This window comes from Molothrus ater, chromosome 3 (assembly GCF_012460135.2).
Source record: "Molothrus ater isolate BHLD 08-10-18 breed brown headed cowbird chromosome 3, BPBGC_Mater_1.1, whole genome shotgun sequence".
NCBI classification, from domain to species: domain Eukaryota; kingdom Metazoa; phylum Chordata; class Aves; order Passeriformes; family Icteridae; genus Molothrus; species Molothrus ater.
This window is the reverse complement of record NC_050480.2, coordinates 49,641,783-49,667,538: the sequence shown is the minus strand read 5'-3', so window position 1 is coordinate 49,667,538 and position 25,756 is coordinate 49,641,783. Positions and strand designations below refer to the sequence as shown.

The following is a 25,756-nucleotide window of genomic DNA, read 5'->3' as shown; positions in this document are numbered from 1 at the left end:
TGTAACCTGGCTGCCTGAGCGTGTAGGACATTCAAAAGAAGCCATTGCCAAATTGCCAGCTTTCTTCTCAATGCCACATGAAAAATGTGTGAGAGGGAAATCCATGGCTTCTGACAGGGCTGAGGAGTCTGAAAAACAGGGTGGTTAGTACTCAAAGTCCTGTGGTTGCACTGAGCATTGGACACTCCTGCCAAGGACTGGAGCACTTGAAATAGAAATTCCACCTTCTCCCAGGCACAGGATCTAAGTGCTATATTTGATGTAATGCAGATAATAAACTGAACTGGAACCTAAGATTTTGTTCAGAATGCTTGGAACATTCTATAACAGTTGATAATTTCTTGATATTTCCTGATTTTTCATTCAGCAATGCAGAATCTCTCATTACTAGATTTCTTCACAATAACTATGATTGTTTTGAGGTCCATCCAGTAAAAGCAAAACCATTCCACCTATCCTCTGGAGCTTGTGCAGTGATCATGTTACTACTGGCTCCGTTAAAAATTAGCATTTTGCTGGTGGCTGATCCCATGCCAAATATTCCAGTAAATGGCAATAATCAAAATCCATTAAGTCAATGGGCCAGTTGTGGCTTGTTTTCTCTACCTTTTTACTGTTCTGTTTTTCATTAGTAAGAAGGCAGATCTGTTCCACATAACTTTGTTAACATTTATCTGAAAGCTATCTGCTATAGTGAGGCCATCAGAGTTCCAGGGAAACACAAATAAAGACCAAACCAAGCAACTTTATTGAGACTAGGTTTGTAAATTTGCTCATCTTCTAACTTCTGGTCACCATGACACAGGGCAGATGGCTAAGATTACTTTCAGTCTGATTTGATTACTACTTGTTTTTTGTCTCTTCTGCAAGAGAGCACAAGAGATCCCACACTGAGTTAGCTGGGAAGAACCTTGTCCTAACAGTCTCACCAAGGGTATCTCATTCCTCCATGATCCAGTGTGCTCTCCAGTCTTAGCAGCAAAGAAACATCAAAAGTCAGTGCACCTGGTTGAAATTCAGTTAAACTAAGCACCTAAAATAAATAGTGTAAATATTATCTATTAAAAATAGAAATATCACGGCAACAAGCACAGTAGAAATACCAACATGTATCTTCAGTTAGAGATGGAAAACTCTTAGTAGTTCAGATTCAGCTCAGGGATTTAGCAGTTAATCCTTAGGCTTGCAACACACTTCACTAGGGCTTCAGGCAAACTAAACTTTTTTCTTCCTGTTTTCTATTTCTGCCTCTATTACTCCATGTTTAGTATTTAGAAAGCTCCCCAAATCTCTCTCAGCTTTGCTCTGCCTGGTGCAATACATCCAGGGACTCAGACTCTGCCTCAGGCAGTTTTCCTTCTCTGAAGGAAGCAGGAGCATTTTGGCTGCCAAGACAAATTGCAACTTCTTATAACTAACACTGGAAGCTACAGGGGAAATCCATTGATTCATTCTCTAAACCATGAAAACGGCTTGGCAGAAATGTGTCACACCACTGTGTGTCTTGTCTGCAGGTTCATGAGCACCCCAAGATCAGAGGTCCCTAACTTTCCAAAGCTCTTGCTTCTTCAGAGGAAGAGGGGTTGGAGTCCAGGCCCTTTGTGGCTTACAGAAACCAAGGATGTTTGAGTCTTCCCATGCAGAGGGAAGCCTACCAAAGGAAGCTGTTCATTGAATATGAAAGTCTTCACAAATTGAGTAGGGAGTTAAAATGACTAAATGGATGGACTAAATGGATAGAGTAAATCTGCTTTATCTTTTTAACATTTTAAAGGTGGTGCCAGCAGTGCAAGAGGAAGTGGAGAGCGAGATACTTGTCAGTCAAGGAGTGCAGATGACTGGGAATTTGGCTACTCTGAATTATGCTGAACCCCACTGTTCACTGCCTTTTTTCTCAGTTACCCCATTTCTGTACTAATTGTCTAGGATTTAAGAGTTTCAGAGCCCAGTTCAGACCCATCTTGTTTCCACTGCAGCTTGTCAGTAACACAAGAAGGACAAAAATGGCAATGGCAGATTCAGCATGAACCTTCTGGTCTATAATGAGCACATCTTCAGAGGCAAAAACTTGCAGTGGGTGACATCCACTTGTTATTTCAATATCTAAAAACATAAACCAAGTGGATGTCTCCCAGATAAATACATTACAATATATAATATAATGCAATATAATATAACATAATATAATAACAACAACAACAACATCATTTGAGAAGGCTAAACCAGACAGGCTGTTCTGAAAAAGCATGAGTGTGATACATAACTCAGGCTACTGCAGAAACCTGGAGCAGTCTTGACTCTGTAACTAACCATAAATGAGCACACACACTGCTCAGACTCCCTTTCATCCATCCATTTGTATTTATTTCCAAATGAGACCTCTTTGGAAAGTCTATCTCATGATTTTGCATCGAGTCTCAAGGACTGCTTATAATCCTGCCTGATTTCCATTCATCAAAATTAGTGTCTCACACTAAATAGCATTAGCTGGTTCATCTACCTGGGTAGTTTCATCTATCATGTGTCCAACATCCATGGGAATTTTCCTCTACAGGAAACCTCTCATTAGCAAGCTGAAGGGAAGCCTCAGACACAGGCACCCAGCTGTTCACCCAGCAGTTCATCCATCTGCAAGCAGGCCAGCACAAACTCGAGTCTGAGGACACCTTCATATTCAGAGAGAAGAGTCATCTTTTATGGAAGAGGGGGGAATGAGCACTTGGGGATGAGCTCTTGCTGGATGGGCTGCAGTACTGAGTCAGAGGCCTCTGGTCACACTGCCACAAGCAGGACAGGGGTACCCTTGGATTTCAGGACAAGTGAAAGTAAAACAAAGATTTTTTTTCTTCTCAACCACTCTATAAATTCAGAACCAGAAGGATTATGTATCCACTTGCAGAGTAGGTAACACCAAGAGACTGAAAGATGGGCTTTGTTCCATCTGAGTTTTTATACTTTTCCCTGAACTGCTTGTGAGTTTAGTAAAGACTCAGCCAGAAAACTGTCCATGGTGCAAAAAGTAAATCATGTCACCAAGGACTTCTTATATGAAGAAATCTGTTAAGGGTGGAAAAGCTTATGAAGAGTTACAGGTCAAAACAAATGCAATATTAAGGATTTGGTGACTGCCACATTATTAGGCTTTTGTAATGCCTGAGAACCTCAAAAGAACACATTTCTAATGTAAACCTGGGCCCTCACCCTAAGCAGAGCAGGAAAAGCAGCCTTTTCCTGAGATTCCCACCACATGGGTGGTGCCAAAGAGGAAGATATGGAAGGAGCAATGTTGTGGCAGTGCTGTGCTCCCCTTGGCATGCCTTCTGTAGTTGCAGTGTCCCTGGAGCTCTAGACTTTGTGGGGTTTTTTCAACCCTAATGGTAAGCCTAAGCCTAAGTTCAAATACATCTGAGACCTGGCATACATAACTACAAGAACTCCTTGCAAAGCTTTTCCTTTCTCATTTTTGTTATCTATGTGAAAATCTTTCTCCAGGCTTTCCAGCAACTTCCCCACCAGCACATTCAAGGGAAGTTTTAAATCAGCAGTTGGCAGCTGGACTTACCTGTCTAAACCCACAAGTCAATGACCTCTCCTGGGGCTCCACAGTTTTGCAAGCCAGGCTGATGGCAACCTTTTAGCTGGGGTGACAGCTTTCTGCATTTCAGTACTTTGGTGTGCCAGTTATTTAGGAGCAGATGAGGGCACTGAACCCATCAAACTCCTGGGACCCATTTGTCCCTTCCACACCTCTGCTGTGGCACACAGAAAGGCCTGTTGGTGCTCCAGCAGTGTTGTGCTTCCCCAGCTCCTGCAAGCAGGTGGGAAAGGATGAGAAGTTTCCTTTGTATTTCCTTCTTTAAGAAGGAGTCAATTTTTCCTTGCTTAAAGTGCTTAGTGTGAAGAATGTTATCCTCAACCAAATTGGCGAAAGTGATGGTGTTATTTTAGCATGTACCCAAAATTCATATTTAGCTTGCTTGGGATGCCCTGTCAGGCACAAATAACCACAGTCTCCGGTGCCTATCTGGAGCATTTGCCATTGATAACTCTGTGTAGCACAAGACATCTTTTCTTCCGAGCTTCGCATGGATCAAGTTTCCCAATTTATCCCTTTCCTAATTTTAAGGGGGGGCTTGGCGCCGCCTGGCGGTCGCGGCGCGCCCGGCTTTTCTGCGAGGCAGAAGTGAAAGAAAAAAGATAAAACCGGTATTCCTTTTCCCCCGAGTTTCTTAGTTACGTGCACTCGTGTAATTTTTAACACTTCACTTTAAAAATTCTTAAATACAGCACCAGCTGTGCATCATTCAAATGAAATAAAATATAGTCTCCGTGTCCTGATTTCAGCTGGAATAGAGGTAATTTTCTTCCTAGGTGACTGGTACAGTGCTGTGTTTTGGATTTAGGAAGAGAGTGCTGCTAACACACTGATGTTGCTGAGCAGTGCTTACTCTAAGTCAAGGACTGCTCAGTTTCCCATGGACTGCCAGTAAGGAAGTGCACAAGAAGGTGGGGGGGACCATGGCCAGGACAGCAGATGGAAACTGGCCAGAGGGACACTCCATCCCAGGGAACATCACAGCCAGTATAAAAACTGTGGGGAATTGGCTGGGAGGGACCAACTGCTGCTTGGGGACGGGCAAATCATTTGCTGGTGGGTGGTGAGCAGCTGTATTGTGTTTCTCGGGATTTGTATCTCTTTGTCTTCTTCTTATTACTATTATTATCATTATCATCATCATTATAATAATGTTTTACTTTGTTTCAATTATTAAACTGTCTTAACCCAGGATTTTTACTTTCCCCTCCTGATTTTCCTTCCCATGCCACCGAGGGGGCAGGGGGGTGAGTGAGCAGCTGTATGAGACTCAGTTGCTCTCAGTGCCCCCAGTATACTGGGGTTAAACCACACCACTCCTGTTGCAGGTATTTTAACTGCATGATTGTGTCTAGGTTAAAAAAAACAAAAACTTAGAGAGGGTATTTTTCTCTTTATTCTTTTCACAGAAAGGATTCTGTGACAAATGTCATCACATTGGCAACATTTTGAAAAGGGAAGTAGGTTAAATGCAGCTTTTAAAAGCCATCATCTCTGCCCAAAGTTGGACACAGTAATCACCAAAATGCTGGCTGAAGAACACATAGAAAGGCAGGCTCCATAAAGGAACATGTATTGTAGCTCAGTTTATCTGTCTAGAGACTCCCCATGAGGCTCTTCTCTGAGGGTTGTCCTGTCTTTCTTTTTTCAGATTGTGGAGTTGTAGCCCAAAATCCTTCTAGTAGTTCCATATGCAGTTGATCCTCACCATTTTCTCATTATTTCTGAAATGTATATTCCCCAATTTTGTAAGAAACAGTGAGAGCAAAGCAAAATTCAAGGAAGATCTCAAGTGCAGGAATCTGCTGTTTTGGTGCATCACCGCCTCCCCTGTGCTGCCTTGTCCCTTCTTAAAGTGACCAAAAACATTCATTCATGACACCAACCCCAGAGTGGACTCCAGGCTCTGATTTGGTGCCCAAATTTGTTACTGAAGGACAAAATAGGGACAGTCAGACATCCCATGAGGTGCCAGACCATTCTGTGTTCAATGGATCTTATGTCACAAAGCCTAGCCACCAAACAGGAATGTGCAGAGGGAAATCTCATGCATTTCTACAGTGTCAGCACCTTGTGCTAAGTGAAAAGACAGGAAGTTCCTACACTCAGTATCCTGAGCCCTGAAAGAATACCTTTTGAAAACATCAAGAAAGGCTCAGTCTTCTCTCAAGCAGGATCACTAGATGGTGATGGGATCACCAGTATATTTGAAAGATTGGATCATCCACCCCAGAAGTGGGTCACAGAAATTACCCTCTTCCTCTGCCCAAGGAGGGATCCAAATCCATGTCAATGTGAATATCCCCCACACCAGGAGCTTTTGGGCCTATATAGCAATTCAACAGGGAAGACATTCCATCTCTCTTAAAGAAAACAAGGGGAAGCAACTGTGTCTTTTCTTGTTAGGAAGTAATTTATATTTGTCTCTACTCTCAATCCTAGTTATCTAGTTTATGCACAAATGTAAATGCTGCCTACAGAGGAGAAAATGACACCTGCTCTTGATGTCCTGTAGGAGAATGCTGCTGCCAGCATAAAACTTGTACAGAGATCAGACTTATCAGTGTCTATGAGACATTCTCAGGGTAGACAAATTGATAAAGCCCTTAGGGGGATTTAGGGGAAAAAATTATTTCTGAATCCTAGTCAGACTGAGACATAATTGAGATATATCTCCTGCCAAGGCTCAGATGTTTCCAAATCTGAATTACCTTTTAAACTGTAAATTGCTATCCATGATTTGGAAACAGAATTTAATTACTGAGAGAGAAGAAGGGGGGAAAAAAGCTAGAAATGAGAACAAAGTTTCTCGTAATTGGAGAGCTGAAGCTCTGAAAATCTTTTCAGCAGCAGCAAAGAGCCCAAACCTGGAGCTTCATAAATTATTGAAGGGGACTAAGGACTCAACTGAAATAATCCTAGATATCCTTAGCAGTTCCAGATTCATCTTTTTAAATCATGGAACAGAGAGTCAACAAAATCCCTTAGAGCTAATCACAGTGACCCTTCTGTGAACTAAAAATACTGTTAGAATACAAAAAAAAAAAATCAGCTAGATCAAATAAATAGGCAGACAAAGCCAAATTTTGCTTCCAGTTCTTCAGATTTCACATTATGTATGGGTGAAGTTCCCAGTCTTGGCTGTAGTCTATAATTGATATGTTTCAAGCAAGTTTTGGACCATCTCTTTATTTCCTTCATGGTCACGTAGAGGCACAAGTCCTCAAAATGAGTGGGAACATTTTGTTACATCTTACTAACAAATGGATGCTGACAGCAATCCTCCATGTCCTGTCCTGCCACTCTTACAAGGAGAAGCCTGTAGTGCTAGACCATGAGGCTGCAAAGCCAGGGAAGCAGGGAAGTCTCACACGCAAGGATGAGAAGGATGCCTTTTCTGCAGTGAGTGCTTCCCCTTTCTGCCGAAGCAATGCCAAAAAAATGCATTTGAAACATAATTTTCCTTGCACTAGCACTAAGGCACGTAGCCAAAATGTGGTTCTCTTGATTTCTGTTCTGGTCCATCAGGAAAAGCGAATTATGGTGCTTCCACCTTTTTTTTTTTCCATAGAGCTGCTAGAAAATGGCAGATTTGTTCCTGGAAGGGCAAGTGTTCTGAAAGATAAAGCTGGTACTGACCAAGCTTCCTGGAACCAAGCTTTCTGAAAGATAAAGCTGGTACTGACCAAGCTTCCATTTTCAGGTCACTGTAAACAGCCTGATAATACCTTGAATCAATGACTCAAGATTAATAAAATTTCAGCAGGTAGGAACATCATAGGTAGAATGACCATGTGAACCTGGTAGCAATCCTGCAGGGATAATAATACCAGAAATTTGTATTTTGCTTTGAGTTTATTTTCTTTTTAAAAATTGTTTAAATAAAAGCAAACTCTTTTACAGGGAAACCAAAATAATCAAGACATCTGTCAAGGCTTCTTGATTTTCTCTTTGAAGATAAATAAGGTGCTTTTATGGTCATATACAGAGTCTTCTTCTAGGTAACTTCAGCCCACTGGAGACACTGACAGTCTCTGGAAACATCCAAAGGGACAGGAGGCCAGCTTTAATCATTTGCAGATAATACACTGTGCAACATAGAGAGACTGAGGAAAGCAATTCTACATGAGAAGGAAAAAGTACTGTATTCATTACAATTACCCATCTTCAAAGGAAATAAAGGCTTTGGTGGTATAAAAAAAAAGTAAGAGTGGTGCTGTAGTGATGCCATATTTGCTATATCCTGTGTGAATTAATTTCATTCAACTATGAACTGTGCTTGTGGCTCTCTAATTTACATTATGTTGCTGAACAATTTTCTATAGCGCCTTTTGAGAAGAACTTGGGGTTTTAGACAAATTGAATATTGTTCTCTTTTCCATGGAGATCATCCAGAGCCAATGACGCAGTTTTTTATAGCCATTTTAAAATTTCATCTTATTTTTAGAGTGTAGAACTTTTTTTTGTTGGTTGGAACCTATTCTTTTGCAGAGACACATTGTTTGAGAAATCACAAGTGGCTTCACATAAACCACATAAATCAGGAAGGATCAGAGACTGGGGAAGATGTAGAGACTGTAGGAAAAGCTGAGGCTGGAGCATGGTACCATACTGCAATGCAATAGATTGCGGCACATATCAGATTAAGTGGAAGAGCGACCTGCTGTTCATCATACCACATGCTTATGCCATGCTTGTGGTGGAGGGAAGGGAAGAGCTGGGAGCTGGATTTGCTGCAAAACACGGCAACAACAGCAGGACGCAAAGAAACAAATCAGCTGCACTCAGCCATTGCAGAGCAATACTGCTGCTTCCCTGGGCAGAGGACAAGCATCTGCTGCCTCTCAGAAAATGCAAGCCCTCCCATGTGGGCTCCAGCTCCAATCTTTAAATTCCCAAACCCTCTGACTCAAAGGACTGGGAAATAGAAACCTTAAGCCTGACTCCACTGAGGTCAGGCTTTTCCTCTCTCATAGACACCCCCAGACTGAGGACCACAGAGAGAGTTCTCTGGTGAAGGTAAACTTGATTTGTTTGTTGCAACTTTCCGATGGTCACTATCCCATCACTCTCCATCTACACCATATGGTTCTCACATCCATTTTCACTTGCTTCTGGAGAATACATTGTTCCCTGCTGTAGAAACGGTTGTCTGTGGCAAGGACAGCAAGTGTACTGTAATAGGTGTCTGGGTAGCTACTTCTACAGGTCTCACAGCATGTCCTCTGGTATCAGGAATAGTAGATTCCTGGTACCTGATTTAAAAATAAATAAATAAACACATTACAGAGGCACAGAAATCTGCCTTGCCAGGGCTTTTGAGGCCAGACATGTGAGTTGGGCAGCTCAGGAGAAGTGCAGCTCTGTTCACATGGTGCTACACCCATGTAAATCAATCGAAGTAATCCAATGCTGTCACACAGATCTGCCTCAGATGTCTCTGCACCTAAGGCAATCTGTACCTGTGATAATCTTCCCAAAAACAATAAGGAGCTATTGAGAGTAACTCATACACTAATCCCCAAAGTAGACCAACCCAGTTTGTGGAGGAGGAACAAGAACTTCAAAGCCCTGCAGAAGGGTTTGGCAAGGCAGTACCTGTTTTCAAGGCTCCCTGCTGCCTGGTGGAGCCCTCTGCCCCGAGGAGGGATGCAGGTCTGGAGTTGGCTCAGGAGAGCAATGGATGCTAAAGGGCAGGAGCTGGAGGGTCAGGCTGCCACCATGACCTGCTAACATAATAAATGCTAATCAAGGCAGTGTACCTGAAGACACTGTTTTTTCAGCTCTTTTGTTCGTTTGGTGCCCATGGTAATTTGTCTGAAGATTGCCATTCAGTAATTTTTGCATAGCTAATGAGAATGTCCCCAAGTCCCTAACATCTTGTAGTTCTCTTTCTGTGTTTAGTCACCCCAGAAACTCTATCTTCCAAACGTAGTTATTAGACAGCCCCCAAAACATAAGATTTACAGTATGTGAGTACAGCATAGACTAATACTTAGCAGTGAAATGAGTTAAACATTTTTATCAAAGCATGAAATTTACCAGATTTCTTCAAATGACCCCTCATTGTTGGTCTGTTTGATCCCATTGGAGTAATCTATGAAACTCCCATAAACTAAACAAGAAGCATATAAAAAAAAGCTGTTTACCACTCACACTCCACTTATCTTCTGAAGTAAGTCATGCTCATACATGCTCAAGCCCATGTGATCAGTAACTCCACAAGCAGGAGTGTTTCTCCAAAGCATGTTAAAGAAAACCCACACTTTTTTCTCTCTTACTTGGTTCACAGTCAGAGGCAGGTTATTTTTTTTCCTCTATCAAAGAGTAAAAGGAGCTGTCAGAAGTCCCAGCCCCATGTTCCATCTGCAATAAATTTGCTCAACTCATTGCAGCAGAACCCCAGACAGTAGCCAATCTGAGCAATAGGTCGGCTGAGCCTTTTGCTGCAAACAATACACCATGGGCTGGGAGGGCTTTTCTGCACAGAGTGAAAGAACGCCTGGTGGCTGCTTTACAGGGGGACTCGCTGCACCTTCTTTATCACACTTCTACTCCTGTGATCTCTCTTCATTATTTCATCTTCCTCTCTTCAGATATGAGTTATTATGAATTGTTAAGGAGTATTGCATAATGTCTTCTACTAAGAAGGATTTACCCACAGATGGAAGCTGGTATTAGATGAGGCAATGCTATCTGTCTGCCCTGACAGGTTTGTGAAGAATTGCAAGCAATTCTATTATGCACTTGATGCAGTTTTATCTTGATGCAGTTTTATCTTCTTCTTTTATCTTAGCACATACAATTGCAGAGGATCATTCAACATTGTATTTTGATCGCCAAGTCTTTGGCCTGAGACCATCTCTTGTATAAGCAGAGTCTAATGCACTAGGGACCCCTTTTTGTCTGTGTCCTCCAGATACTTCTGGGATGAAAATTCTAAATATTATCAATCCACAAGACTGAATTATTCCTGAGCCCTTCCACTCCATAAAGTTGGCATAATCCATTTGGTGTTGTGCCAATTGCTTTACAAAGTTAAATCTTTGTACTTTTACTACAAAAGCACAAGGAAAAAGTTAAAACTACATGTCCAAGGAGAAACACAAACACACAGACATGGTATTTACAGAAATACTGAGCTGAGAAAACTCAGCTGCTGCCTGTCCTCTAAAGTCCACAGTCTTTGAATCTTGTATCACCAGACCACCAACCACCTATAGAGCTCCAGCCCTACTCCCAGTTTCCATCAGTGCATCCAACCACTGCAGCAGTCAGAAATTTGCCATAATGCCTCAGTTCTCTTCAAGGCACAGGAGACAAGTGTTGAGCTCTGAGCTGGCTGGCGTAGCCAGAGGGGGGAGGATTCAGCTCCTAACATCAAGCCACAGATGCAACACATCACTGCCCCCATCCTGCTTTTCACAGCCCTGCTGTCTACACACAGCTCAGGGAAATCTGTACCTCAGCTACTCAACATAGATACTCCCTCCTGGGAGGGGCTGGTCACCTTAATATAGGGGTGGAGAGCTCTGCAACTGGAGGAATAACTAAAACTAGGTTTTGTATCACTGGGTTTTTTATGCCTTTGGAGAGTTCAGCCCTGTCTCTGTTCCGCTGTTAGTGCTTTAAACAGATCTTCCAGCCATGTGAATGAAATTGCCATTGAATCTAGTAATTTCAAATCAGATCAAGCATGAGTCATTAAATTAAAATATATGCAATCAATAGAAGTATTTTTCTATTGTACTCTTGGGATTATTTCAGAGATGTAGTTACAGATTTCCATTAGATGTGGCTGACCTGATTTACTAAAGAATTTTGCAGTTTTAAAACTCTCCTCTGTTGCCATGTGTAAGACCTAGCTATAAAATCCTCCAGATCCTAATTTTCATCAGCTTCAGAGTACTTTTTGTGCCACACCCTGAAGCACATCTATCATCCTGCAAAGCAAAGAGCTGGTGCTTGCAAAGGATGTGGAAGCAGAAAGCAAATGGTGGATACAACAAAGGGGAAGCATTTAAGACCATTGCCTCCTATAGCTGCAGGCATCTCAGTGCTGCACAGCAAGACACCAGCCCAGTTCCATTCAAGTAGAAATGATGGATGGAAGAAGTAAAATGGAGGTTTTGATGACTATCTGTTGACACAGCTTTGTGCTGTGCTTGTAAACTGGAGATTGTCTAGTGGCTCCTTGAGAGAGTTGGACCAGGTACATTATTCACTTACAGGGAATACTTGCTCACTCTTAGGGACACAGTCTAAGTTGGCATTGCCTATAATAATGACAGATATCATGTGTCCCTGTGTGATTACTGTGGTGTTTTATAGCAGAAGAGGTGAGGAAATCCAGCAGGTCATACACTCAAAAGCAGCCAGTTCTGGTGAACTTTTTCAGCAGAACTCAAGGGCCTTTGCAAGGACCTTTCTAAGGACTTTTCTCTACTTCTAACTATGTTGAGTCACTATTTTGGCACAGCAGAGTAAGTAATTTGCTGAAGGACAGGATTTATAAGACTTTTGAAGATGGAGTGTATCTTGAAGAAACTTTTATAGATGCTCCTCCTCGAGAATGCATTAAAGAAAACATACAAATTACCAAAGGTTTATCGTGCCTGGTATCCCATTCTCAGCAGAACCATGAGCAGGTTCTCAGGATGAGAGCAGGAAGCTGTGCATGGTACATCCTCTGAATACTCTCCCAGACTGAACATATTTCAATCTCAAAGAACTTCCTGATTTATATGAGGTTTTCTATATTTATTAACCCTCAGGTACCTGGAGTGCGTGGATATAAGGAGTTCTCTTCCATGTGCCTATTACATAAATTTCAGCTTCCACTGCATCCTTTGGCAGCAAGTGACACCAGTCTAATGCTTCCTATGTCAAGGACATGTCTATTTGCTTTGAACCCAGAGCTACAGCACAATCCTCCCATTATATCAGATAATTCTACTTGGAAAAAAATATATATAGAATGAGAATGATAGTTTTACATGAGACCCAAAGAAAACTAAGGGCCAAACATGGAAGAGGCCAGTCTGCTCTACATGGCACTGAGTGGTCATGATAATTCTGCACCACTTGCAGTGTAAATATGGCTGGAAGGGTTAGCATTGCAAGACCAGCCTGGGATTTGATAGTATGAATTGCAGCAAAACAGTGAAGATTAAAATAATGTAACTTTTAGCTAAGCTGAAGATTAACCATTTCAGATGTTGCTACTAGGAAGATGGGATGAGGAACCTGTCAATGGGCAGTCAGAAGTAGAAGGGCAGTTATTGCCTCAAGCGGATCTGGCACAGATTGAGGAAGTTTTTAGCACCCACTGCTATCCCCATCATCCAATCCCCATTTCCTGTGCTGGACATTCCTGCCCCTGAATTTTGCCAAGTAGCAGATTCATGACTTGCACACTGCATCTGAGCTCAAGAGGCAGGTATCTCTCAGCACAGTGTTTGCGGACACAGGGAGTGGGGTGAAAACTAATGACAAAATCACAGCAAGCCATGTAGCACCAAGAGAAAAAACAGCCAGTTCAATATCTCCATTTGTGACATCCCTAAATGCAGGTAGAAAATTCCTACAAGGAACTGCTCCAGAACGTGGGATATTGTAAACAAGGCAAAAATCCTGAGCTGCACCGCAGCAGACCCTAAGACAGGTACATAAAATCACACTCCCCTCATAAGAGTTTATGCTTCTCTCTTCTGCCACAGCAGAAAATTGCAGTTTTATGTCCAACATTTCCTGATCAGGAGAAATGCTTATAGATCATGAGGGACCTATTTGTCCTGAAACAGCTTTTTGCCAATCAATTTCATTGGCATAGTGGGACCATGTCAGTGTAGCAGAAGATAGCCAGCTCTTTGCTTGTTTTGAAGCCCATTGATCTCCGCAAATATACAGAAGTAACCCACAGTCCAAAATCGATGGATGAAACTCCCAAATACTCATGTGTCCTCTTACAAAAGTGAGTGACAGCAAAATTTCAGAGGGAGTGCAATCCTATTTACAGCTGAAAAGGTCCCAGCAATGAAAGACCTGGCTGTAGTCCAAGTCTGGTGGACTCTGTTTAAACATAGACACCAGCACTGCAACACAGCAGCTCCTGTCACAACTGGTGGAACAAAAACGCCAAATTTGATGGATTGTCTAATCTTTATTTCACATATCAGATAGACCAAAAGCAAGTGGAGTGGTTCATCTAAATCTAATCTTCACCTTTAAGAAAGCAAGTTAGCAGGAAAAAAAAAAAAAGAGATGACTAAATTAACCTGGAGGCTGTGGTAAAAAATTAATCTACAATTCTGGGTTGTTTTTTTTTTTTTCTATTTTGTACTTTTTTTCTTTGCTGTTGTTGTTTTGGGGCTGTTTTTTTCCCCCCCCCAGCAATACTGTAATGTGAATGCCAGTTGAGGCATTGTCACAAAAAAGAAATACAGGTGGGGAGACATTTGCTCCTGAAGGAAAACAAAGGAAGCAAATGAAATGGCTGTGAAGTTTTAAATTTTAAAATTTTACACAAAGACAAAACAAGGCAGCAGATATATTTATTTCCAGCCTCACAGATCCCTGTATGTGGTGGATTTCTCCAGCCTTGAAAGTACTGTGATGCACTGGGATGCTCATGGCTCAGACCCTGGTGGGCTCTCTGCATCTGCATTTGGGTCAGACAGTGGCACTGGATTTATAATATTCAAAATTATTTATGTCCTTTTTGTTATTACTCAAATGTTTATTCATTATTCTGATTGAAAACTGAAGAGTAACAGCACTGTAAATCTTTGGAAATGTGTCTGTGGGACTCTAGGTTTCTTTGCTTCCTTTGGCTTACTTTCTTCCCAGATAGCTTATAATACTTTAATATTGCAACTCAAGCTTAGCATTTTTAGTTAAAATGAGAGCAGTTTTCTGCATGAATCTGCAAAACTGCTCCTGTGTGTGTCTACTGGCAGCCACCCACAATCAGACTTTACGCACCCTAATGCTGGAAATGCACTTACCTAAATTAGATATCCCATTGCAGCAGAGCTCACCGATGGCAGGGCAGATCAGCCCTGCCTGCACCCTGGGAATCAGCTGGCCACTCCTTATCTAGCAGCAGATTGAATTTGTGACATTTTTTATTCTAAGGCTCAGCTGTCAAGATGCCAGAATTGTTTGTCAAGTCAGCTTCAAGAATAATGGCAAATCCCTGACATTCTCAGATGGGTTTGAAGATTCACTGTAGCAAAGCTGCTTTACAGAACTTGTTTTTATTACGGTCCTTACCTTAACATCTTCTTTTTCTCAGCCACTTTGAAAGCAATGAAAATAAGGCAGCCCCCAACCTAATCCATTCCATACACTGAATGATTTTGCAAGCTCAGCAGGAATTGTATTGCCTGCAGGACCTCTCTTCTGAAATAAATCTTTTCTTCTATAAAAACTATTAGTGCATTTGCATATTTCCTTTTAGAAGCACAGAGGGAACTATGCCTGGGAAAAAAATGTAATAGAGGAAGAATTTTGCTGCAGTAATAGCCTATCTGGACTGCACAAGTAAAATTTGTGCTGTTTCTTTCCCTCACCACAATACCACTTCGCAGCTGAGCTGACCTGTTACCCTGCACAGGGAGGGACTGAGTTTTCACATGTCAGCTCCCTATAAGGAGCTTTGGAAAAGGGGCCAACCCCCGACCCCACAGGAGAACATTCACCCACGCAGCTGTAGTGTCCAGAGCGACTCTCCAACAGCCTCTGCAGTCACAGCTCTGCATGTTTGAGGGTGCCAGCATGGCCCTGGCAGCTGGTGGCCCTTCCCAGGTGTCATGGTGCTACACAGTGCCATGGAACACATCAAATTGACAGAAACGCCTTTCTCCTGCAGCAGCCGCTTTTACCATCAGCTGTATTGCCACAGCAATGTCACCTAATAGATTTGGGGCAGAGGGGCTCTTTCTTTGGTTTTGCACTGCTGGAATTTTGAGTGGCAGCTTTTCAAGCACAGATCTCTGCTTGGCAGGATAGAAAAAAAATCCTAAAATCCACCTCTAACACTCTCCTTGGCTTGGGGAGGTGAAACACTGGGCACTAGTGAGCTCCTAATGCAGCAAAATGCTTTCATTTAGGCTCATGTCCTACTGAATGAAGGCCTGGTCAAGGCACAAAACGCAGAAATGCTTTAGTGCAATGAATGAGAGCATTCCTGATGGCAAGGAAGGGCTGTGGTGACTGCTCTATATTGCCACCTAGGAATCTGTTCACATCACAGCTTTTCTTTAAAGTTTGACAATTTATGTGCCAACATGTTGGATTTATAAAAAAACACAAAGGGGAGCCCCGCTAAAAAATAATCTCTGTTTTCACACCATGCTTTAAATGCAGAGATGCAGCAAAGCCTTCTTGGCTGTGAAGGTCTTACTCACTGTGCTTTTCATGATGAGTATGGACCTGAATGAATCTGTAATGAATCTCAAGTACAGAACAATGTGTCCTTATTTTTGACCCTGAAAGTGGCATCTGACACTTGCTGGCTGCTGGTGTGTGCCAGGCACAGGACTCTGGGTGTTGTGCCCTACCTGACCAGTGACAGGGAGACAGGCAGAGGTGAAGTTTTCAGAATGAAAAGTAAAGAACTAAATCTCTGTCAAGACCAAAATTAGCAGATTTTGGGGAAAGGCACTGAAGTAGATAAAGATGAGGAAAGCCTAAAACTCAGGTAGTAAATAACCCAAACTCCTTCTGCAAAACCTTCTGGTGTCATCCTATTGCAAAGCTCCCATACCTTCTCGGTGATTTCTCACGGGCATCTCACAGCACTGACTCCTTCTTCTTTATTGTACAACCAACAAACTCCATCTCTCTTCACAGCACAACCAACAAATGCCAACTCTCTCCTCACCCAGCTAACCCACCCTTTTGTAGCACGCCTCTTATTGGACACAGCTGTGGCCTATTAAAGGCAGGCCTCTTCCTAATATTTGTTGATCAGTACAGCTGTAACTCCTCAGGTGTGAGACTACCTATGCACTGTATTCTTTCTATCCCTCCACAACCTTCCACTGAAAAGGCAGCTCTAGCTGTCATTTGCCTCCTCTACATCAGTTAGCTATTGCTTAGCTTCTTTCCTGAACTGTGGCATTGAATATTTGGAGCAGCTATAAAAGATCTTTATGGGTATACAAGCATACTTAATCACTGTTAAGTAGATTCCACAGACAGAAAAATAACGTGTTCTGCTTGTGTTGGATGACAGAGCTGGATGCAGCACAAATGACATTATACTGGTTTTATCAAGCCACTGCAACATGCAGGTGTTGGATGAAGAGTTCAGCATTTAGAAGGTACCAGGTATTACAGATGATTCTGCTCATTCATAATATCTATTAACAAAAAAAACCCCAAAAATCCACCACCCCCCCCCGCAAAAAAAAAAAAAAAAAAGAAGCTGAGCAATATTAAAAGTCCAACCCTGTCTCAGGAATCCTGCTGGAAATGTGCTGATGGCTTGGCAGTGATTCTTCACAGAGACCTGCATCCCAGCTTCCCTAAGTCAAGCAATTTCTCCCATAGCTCCAGGCAAATGCTCCCCAGTCTCTTTTCTTTCAGAAAATATTGTAAATCCCAGGGTCAAAACTGTGTGGCTGTGCACTCAGTTGTGGTGTGTTTTGTGTGCATCAGCCTTCTGATATTCAATGAAGAATCAGACTCAGTGGCCTCTTGGCCACTATGCTTAAGAAAACCTACTTTTGTTCCTGTAAAATTGTGATAAGGAAATATTTAGCTGGTTTTTGTATGTTTGTAGTAGCATATGTTGTTGGACATTTTATCTGTTCTCCTGAACGTTCACTCACTCAAGAAGATGCATTGACAAAGGGAACCTCTCTGCCCTTCAGACCCCAGGTTAGCTTGTGGTTTGACAAACAGAAGGGAAAATTTATATTCTGCCTTTTAACCAGGTGCACATGTTTTGGAATTAGACTAACCATAAGGACAAATTTCCAGAGATACTCTGAAGACAAAAAGTGCACTTAACAGAATTAAGACAATTCAGGACATGAGGAGTTAATGGTGATGTACACAGCAGCCTTTAGCTGTTTTCATCTACTGATGATACTGATCATTATTTACAGCAGCTGGTAAACCTGCCTGGTTTACTATTATGGCCAGTTCCAAATCATTATTCTCTCTCATTTGACCCCCATGTCAGGCAAGAAATGCTCTGTGTCTTCAGAAGTTATTGCTGTTTATCAGAGAAATCCTGAATTCTGTTAAATAATTGTTGGGATCTTCTTGTTTTGTCAGGAACAAAATCAATAGCACCTAATAAAAAATACTGTAATTTTGAGAACAGAGCTGACATTGCTTTTACTTGATAGAAGACAAACTTATTAACAAGATTAATGTGCCCAGAGCAAAATTTCTTACAACTGTCCAGTAAAAAAAAAACCACAGAAAAACACAAAGAATAGATGCAGCCATCTTTCTCCCAGCCAGCTCGCTCACTCTGTCTCTCTCCTTCATGTGCACTGCTCTTCCAGAGCCCAAATTGAAGTGCATTCACTGCAGATTCACTTCACTTTTTGGCCATTGATTTCTAATGCTGTCACATTTTTTTTCATGCAAGAACATTTTTCTTCTCTGCAAACTATTGCATATTCCCCAGCCATCCTAAGTAATAGCTCACATATTTTCCCCATCCATCTTTATCCCATCTCATGTACTTCTTTGAGCAGTGTTTTCACGCTCTCTACCTGGGTTTTCATCTCAGGCTGCCTCACTTCTGTTCAAACACAATGTCCAGCACTGAAGAAAGCCAGTGTGACTGGCTTTCTTAAGTCTCAACCTATAAAAAAACAGAGCCTGGCTCAACAGCAGGTTTATAGCCTTATTACTTAAAATGTTGTTACTACAAAAAGATCTCCTGGTTTTGTGCGTATAACAAATCTCCACAGGGGCAGGCACAGCCAGGTTTCAGTGCTGGCTGTCTGGCAGAGGGGGAAGCCCTCACTCCAGCACCTGTCCCATGCACAGCCCAGCTCCACAGGACTCTGGGACACAGCCTGGGCACAGCTCCATAAGAAGCTGGGACACAGCCAGGGCTGAGCTATATAGGGATCTGGGATGCAGGGAGCTGGTGGGCAGAAACATGCACAAAGGTAGAAAGAAGCAATCTGGACATTCAAGATCCTGCTGGTCCATCCCTTCCCTTCCCTTCTAAAACAAAAGTAGCAGAAGCCTCTGTGGCAAGTCCTCCATCACTTGCAGCGATTTTCAGGATGGACAAAGGATGAGAAAAGAGGGCATGTGCATGCTCATCAATTCCTGACAGAAACAGGGTTGAAGTGAAAAGCTTCCCGACGACCTTCAACAAGCAACTGAAGCATGAATACAGCAGCTCATTGAGAGCAGAGTTGATTGCCTCCACTGCACTTAGAGACTCTAGTTAGAAAAACACAGAAGAAACCTCGAAGTAATATATGAAATTATACAGGACACAGGCAGAGAGGGTTAAGGTGTTAAACTTCACCATGATTAACAGCAAAATGCTCAAGTGGTAATTTAGAGACCAGAACTGAAGGGCTTGCATCTTTTTGCCTACTAAAGCCTTTGCAGCAAACAGTCATTTTTGCAGCAAACAGAATTACAAGAGGCTATTAAACACTGGCAATAAACTATCCTTGGACGTATGCAGGGGTCTGAAGTGTTGGTTAGCAAACTGTGAAATTTCTCTCATTCTCAGATGGCTCTTTGTAGGTTGCTGCATATTTTCCATGTGGAAGTGATGGCAAATACAAGATTAATGATGTATACAAATTTTTCATTTATCCTTAGAAATTTTAACGGTACCTGCCTCAAAATAAACTGTCCTCTCTTTAATTTCTTAGAGAAGAATGCATTTCAAAAAAGATAGCCAGTCTGGCTTTTGTTGTCCTGCTGCATGTGCATTTGTGTGCGTGCATGTGCGCGTACGTGCACGTCTAGGAGTGCTACAGCAGGTGTTACTCAAGGATGTGTTGACACTGAAATTCCTGTTTATTCTCAAAGCAGTCACTGTGCATCAGGTTCATTTATTATCTGACAACAAGGATGGTCTCCTTCTCTAAATCAACCTGCAGGCACATTTGTGTGGAGCTCTAAGATGAATTCAGCAATAACCACCGACCACAGCCTGGTCTGGCACAGCCCAGTTTCAGCCACAGGCATATTATGTACCTTTCATCCAAAGCAAACAGGTAAACATGATGCTTAAGTCATCTCCTAGCGCTGCCATGCGACATCGATGATAATACAAATACTTAACATTGTAAAAAGAAATTAATATTAAGTCCTTTAATAATGCTGTCATTTTATAGTGGAACTATTAATAATGAGCTTCATCTTACTTTTATTAATTCTAGAGGTATAACAGCTACACCAGTGACAATGAATCATCTTAAATATGTAACCAAAAAAATCACCACTGAGAACCACTGAAATTTTGAGCTGTACCGAGGTTTCAGCACTTCAGAATCCCGTGCTCCTTTGTCTGTCCTAAGTCCCTCTATCCGTGACATTATTTATAGTGTGTGGTCACATGTTGAGGAAACTTGGATGGTATAAAGGCACAAGAATAACTATAAATGAAGCAAAAATGAGCACCCTGGAGTAGCAACAATAAGAAAAGCAGAAAGCTTTTGGAAAGCAGTGCATTTTATTCCCACATCTCATTCTACCGTCTTCTGCTGATGCTATTAAAATACCTCAGCACGAGGCAGTATTTTCATTTTATTGTGCGACAGCGTCTGTTACTGAAAAACTGGATTGCATTTGCCAAATTCCCATTTTAATTTAGGGAATTTACAGGTAAAAACAGAATACAATATAATCACATTTCGACTATACATGCAAATGTACAACATTGTAACAGCAGCTTTTTTAATAGTCAAAACTGTTTGAATTTCCACAGATTTCTACTAATAATTTAACAACAGTAAGTGGCAAAACATTTAACCTCCCCACAGGAAAAAGTCCTGAAACAAGAGTCCAGTGGGAGAGCTTCCTAGAGCACGTGTCAAACACGGCGTGTGCACTACAGGATCTAAGACTGGCATCCAGGTGGTAAGAAGATCCACCTTTTTTGTGGACAGAAAACAGTGAGCACAGTGAGGACAGATCAGAATTGTGTGTTTCTCTCCAGCCATCTGTATGATTACAATGCAGTTCAATATCGCAATGAGTTCAGTAACACAGCGACTATAAGTAATAGGCACAAACTTCTTTAGCCGAGGATGCATTTGAAAAACTAACAAAAGCCCTATTATATTAGCCTAGAAACAATAAATAGTACTTTTATTGAAAAGATCCCATATGGAGCTCAAACAGAAGGTAAACGTATTTTGGCAAACAGCCAGTACCTCTTGAACACAAGCTATACATAACATGTGATGTACAGAGCTCCCTGCCCTGTCCCCCAGCTCAGCAGCTCCAGGCTTTTAGCATAAATGTCCTTTTAGCCTTCTCTTTCAAAATTCATGGGTGATGCCAGGTCAGCCAACTTCTGCAATCATTCCGAAAACACACTGCCACAGCACCTGATGTTTCTGCCTGCATTTATTGACAAGAACCTAAAGCTCCCCCAGAGAGCAGTTTTGCAAATATTCCCTGCTGGGCAAATTGCTCACTTCAGACTGAACACGCTGTGAGGCTAATGCTGCCTGCTCAGCTGGAGAGAGCACTGGGCCAGGCACTGGTTAATTAGGGCTGTGGGAATAGCTGATTTTCAGTTCACTGGCTTAATAGATAATAATAAATAATTATTAATAACAACAATAACAATATTAAAAACAACAACAACAACAAACTTGGTTAATTTTTTCAGAAAATGGTAACAACTTTTTTCAGTCTGTTGTCAAGGTGGCCTCAATGGCTGCAGCACCCTTTTGGGGTGAGAAGTACTCACAATCAAATCTTTTCTCTGTCTAGTTCCACCCAAGTACTCCCACCTACCAAATGGGTATCTTCAGGCAAAGAAACACACTCAAACATTTGTTTCCACAGTCTTCTCAGTTAAATAGATGCGGGACAAAATACTAGTGTATTCAGCTGAGGCCTCGCTGGAGTGCCTGCTTCCCACTTCCCACACGAGCACTTGAGTTCCCAAGGGGAAAAGCAGCTCTGCCCCTCGCAGCCCATGGGGACAGGGACAGTCTGGGCACTGGGGAGCTGCCTCTGCCAAAGCCATGGATGTCCCTGTGCCGAGCACACTGAGCATCCCGCTCCCCAAGCACTCGGCCATGGGATCTGCCGGAGCCCCGGGCAGCTCCTGCTGCCTGCCCGCGCTTTGTTCCACAGGACAGCCCGGCACAGGGACAGCGAGGGTGGATACGCACAAAGCCACGTACCAGCACATGGCCAGGATGTAGCACAACTGTCCTGCAAAAGCACCCCTGGGAACTTCAGAGTTGCTGTCCCCAGCTCTGCTCTCAGCCTCTGCTTGTGACAGAATGAATGGAGAGGACATCTGGGTTCCAGTCCAGGCTCTGATTCATCTGACTTTAGGGTACAAGGAGGGATAACACAAGGCACACACTTTCTCCCTAAATTTTTATAGCCCTCCCAAATCCAATCAATACATACCAACATTTCCAAGATCTTTTATTTGAGTCAAGCTAATATTCCAAATGCTACGTATAGTTAAAGCTCATAGACAAACATCCTTCTTTTGCCAGTCAAAGCTTCTCAGAAGCTCAGATCTGGTTCTGCTTTCACGTACACCATCACAAGACTAAAGGATTTCTACTGAAGACACAAAGCACCCAAGGTAAACCAGGTCCAAGGCTTAGCCTGGAGGGCTTCAATTCATCAGACAAGAGAGTGATTTTACACCCATATAACTGAAGTGGCACAACCTCTAGCTCTGTTGTAATTGTATTGACACAGAGGAGCACAAAAAAGTACAGTTAATACGAGTTTATATTGTAGGAATTGGTTATGTAGAGTACCTATAATTGGATGGATACAGATACAGAAGCACACTGACAGAGCCTCCAAATGTGTTAAAATCACTAGGCTCCAGACACAATCTAAGGTATAGGCCACCGCTGTGTCACTGGTACTGCCAAGTATCCCAGTGGCACTGATATCCCTCATATTCCCAGCTGCTGGGCAAGCACCTCGTGGCTTCCCCTTACCCAGCTCTCTCTGTGTCTGCAGCAGAGTGTCAGCACCTTAGCTGAGGTGACATACTGAAAGCAGCTGAAAGCAAGCCCAAAGCATGAGCAAACTATGATCTTTTGCTTTTTGACAATGAGGTAAAGTCATCCTGAATGATTTGGATTTGTAAGCATTGATGTGGAAATGTATGCTCTGCCTTCCCCCTGTACAGAAAACCAGGTGTCTGTCCTCAAACAATCGGTTTTCAAATCTGCTTTTTAAGGGTTTGGTAGCTCTTCATTTTCTATCAAATAATCCTTCTTTATATAATTAGCACCCCTCACCAACCTCCATACTCCAAGATAGGCTTCTTTCAGCGAGCTTCTGTTCACTTCTTGTGTGATGGTGGATTTTCCCTGAACCACAAGTGCCGTGGCTGATTTCTCAGTGACGTCCTTCTCTTCCTCTCCACTCTGTCTCTGCCCTGTGGATGATCCTTCCACCGCTGCTTCCTCGGCCCCCTTCCCCTGGGAAATTGTCTCCATGGCAAACAGAGCTTGGTCTCCAGCCTGCCTTTTCCCCTCCTCTTCTCTAGCTTCTTTCTCCAGGTCCTCATAGTTGCTTTGCCGCCTGGTCTCAACGTACTTGGCCACACAGTAAATGACAGACCCCAAGGTGTTGACCACAACCCCAGCTATAAATAACTTTGTGGGCTCCACATCATTGAATGCCACCATGCCTACTGTGATGGTGGCTATGCTCTTCACCACCCCTACAAAGCTGGTGGTCACAGCTGAGTTAATGTAGGTGCAGTGAAGGGTGGTAAAGTTCATGGCACAGCTAATCAGGACACAAGCAATAAAGATGCATACCATAGCAGGGTCCTTCCACCCTGGGAAGGACCAGACGTTGATGGAATCCATGCTGGCAAAGGAGCAGATGATGAGGAAAGGGGTGGCCGAAACAGCGATGGCATACTGAGCTGTCAGGGGTCCATATTCACTGTCTACACTGGTTTTTTGAATGAGCACCAGGTAGGCAGCGTGTATCAGCACGGCCAGCACGCCTGTCACATAGCCCATAGCATCCCCAGTCAGGTCTCCAGCTCCTGTCACGAGAGTCACAGAGAGAAATAAGCATAGGTGGTGCACGGGAGACAGAAAGACAGCACCATTCTGGACTAGAGGGATATTTAGGAAATAGGCATCATTGCACTTTCCATAACCCCTAGGATTTGTCATGCTTGTCCAAGTCTTGCCTCCCAACAAATCTCTTATGCATTTTTTAATGCTGCAAACATATTGAGTGTTTTTCATACCCCCTCTAAATCCCACAGCCAAAATCAGATTGCCTTCTCCCTTTTGTGAAGACACTGTGTAATATTTGTAGCTGAAACCGGACACACACACGCACAGAGCAACCTTGAGCATCCTCTTGCCAGCACATACACATGCCAGCTCTGGCTGCCTGGGCTGCCTGCCCTCCAACCCACTGGCCATTCTGCACCCTCTAGTCATACAGCCCTACAGGATCCCTGAAGGAACACCTCCCTCCCGAGCCCCCTGTCAGTCTCTTTGCAGATTAAATTACACCCTCTGCATGTGCTCTGCTGTCTGAGGCAGCCCCCAGCCCAGGAGTGCTGTCGTGCCACAAAGTGCCAGCTTTGCCTCCCACCCCACCTACACCTCGGCTGGACAGCAACACGGGTCCTGCTGGCCCCAGAGGGCTGTAGCTGACCCCTAAGTTTGCACCTGCCCTTATAAGACCACACTTGCCCCAGCAAGGCAGCAGTTGTCCCATGGGCTTGCGGCTGCTCTCAGAACATTACATCTACCCCTGTAGGTTCACCCACCCGCCATAAGACTACAATTCCCTCCATAAGGTTGCACCTTCCCTAGTAGGGCTGCAATAAGGTTGCAGCTACTCCTACACGGGCCCGCATAAGGATGCACCTCTCTCCAAAAGCTTCTACCGAGCCCTGCAAGAATGTGCCAGTCAGAGCGGGGCTGCATCCACCTTTGCAAGGCTGCACCTGCCCGCCTGTGAGGCTCCGTGGGGCCGCAGCTGTCCCCCAGCACTGCACGCACCCCGTATCCTCGCGTCTTTCTCCCGGACTGGCGCTGCCCTCCCGCTCCGGCGCCCGAAGCCCGAAGGGAGCGGGTACCGCTGCGGCCGCCCGTCCCGCTCCGTCCCGTCCCGTCCCGTCCCGCCCCGTGCCCTCGGTGCGGTCGCGGTCGCGCTCACCGGCCAGCGCGGCGCCGCAGGTGGTGATGAGGACGGCGACGAGGACGCCGGGCGATGGCATGCCGTCGCGGAGCACCAGGGCGCCGGTGACCAGCGTGACGAGGGGCAGGCAGCGCTTGAAGACCACATACATGGGGAGGCTGAGGCCGCGCAGCGACCAGAGGGTGAGGGTGGACTGCAGGGTGGCCAGGGCGGCCACGGCGGCGAAGGGGCGCGCCAGGCGGGGCCCGAAGGGCGGCAGCGCCGCCAGCCCCCGCCGCCGCAGCGCCTCCAGCCCCAGCGCCGCCGCCGCGCTGCTGAGGCACTGCAGCAGCGTCAGGAAGGCGAAGTGGTAGCGGGCCAGCAGGAACTTCAGCAGGATGTTCAGCGAGCCCGAGCACAGCCCGTGCGCCACCGCCACCGCGACGCCCCGCGCCCGGCCCCGCCACCGGAGCATCCTGCCCGCGCCCGGCCCCGCCGCCGGGCCCCCGGCTCTGCCGCCCGCCCGGCCACCCGCCGCGGCGGCGGCGGCGCGGGGGGACGGCGACGAGCGGAGGCAGGGGGCGGGAGGAGGCAGGACGCGCTCCCGGCAGGGCGGCCGCCGCCCCCGACGTGTCCCCCCCGCGCCGCCCCCAGCGTGTCTCCCCTCCTATCCGCGTCCCCTCCCCGCCCCCGGTGTGTCCCCGCGCCATCCCCGGTGTGTCTGCGTCGCCGCTCTCGGTGTCCCCCATCCGGCCGCCCCCGCCCCCGTGTTTCCAGGTTCGTCCCGCGGTGTCCCCCGGAGCACGCCCGGCTTAGCGGGGATGGGAAGCCCCCCGC

The 25,756-nt window shown here is 44.4% G+C and overlaps 1 protein-coding gene across 1 annotated transcript; it reads right to left on the bottom strand.

Annotated features, from left to right (window-relative positions):
- Positions 1–20,254: 20,254 nt before the first annotated feature.
- On the bottom strand, positions 20,255–25,409 carry SLC35D3 (solute carrier family 35 member D3). Its single transcript, XM_036381309.2, has 2 exons — positions 24,959–25,409; positions 20,255–23,822 (listed from the first exon to the last, which is right to left on the bottom strand). The coding sequence occupies exons 1-2, from the start codon at positions 25,392–25,394 to the stop codon at positions 22,993–22,995; spliced, it is 1,266 nt and encodes a 421-aa protein (XP_036237202.1). The 5' UTR covers positions 25,395–25,409; the 3' UTR covers positions 20,255–22,992.
- Between the last annotated feature and the right edge of the window lie 347 nt (positions 25,410–25,756).

Excerpts from the sequence above, each read along its gene's own strand:
- SLC35D3 (XM_036381309.2), bottom strand. The coding sequence starts at position 25,394 with ATGCTCCGGTGGCGGGGCCGGGCGCGGGGCGTCGCGGTGGCGGTGGCG. Across the intron at positions 23,823-24,958 it reads CTGCGGCGCCGCGCTGGCCG|GAGCTGGAGACCTGACTGGG; the intron begins GTGAGCGCGACC and ends CTCTCGTGACAG.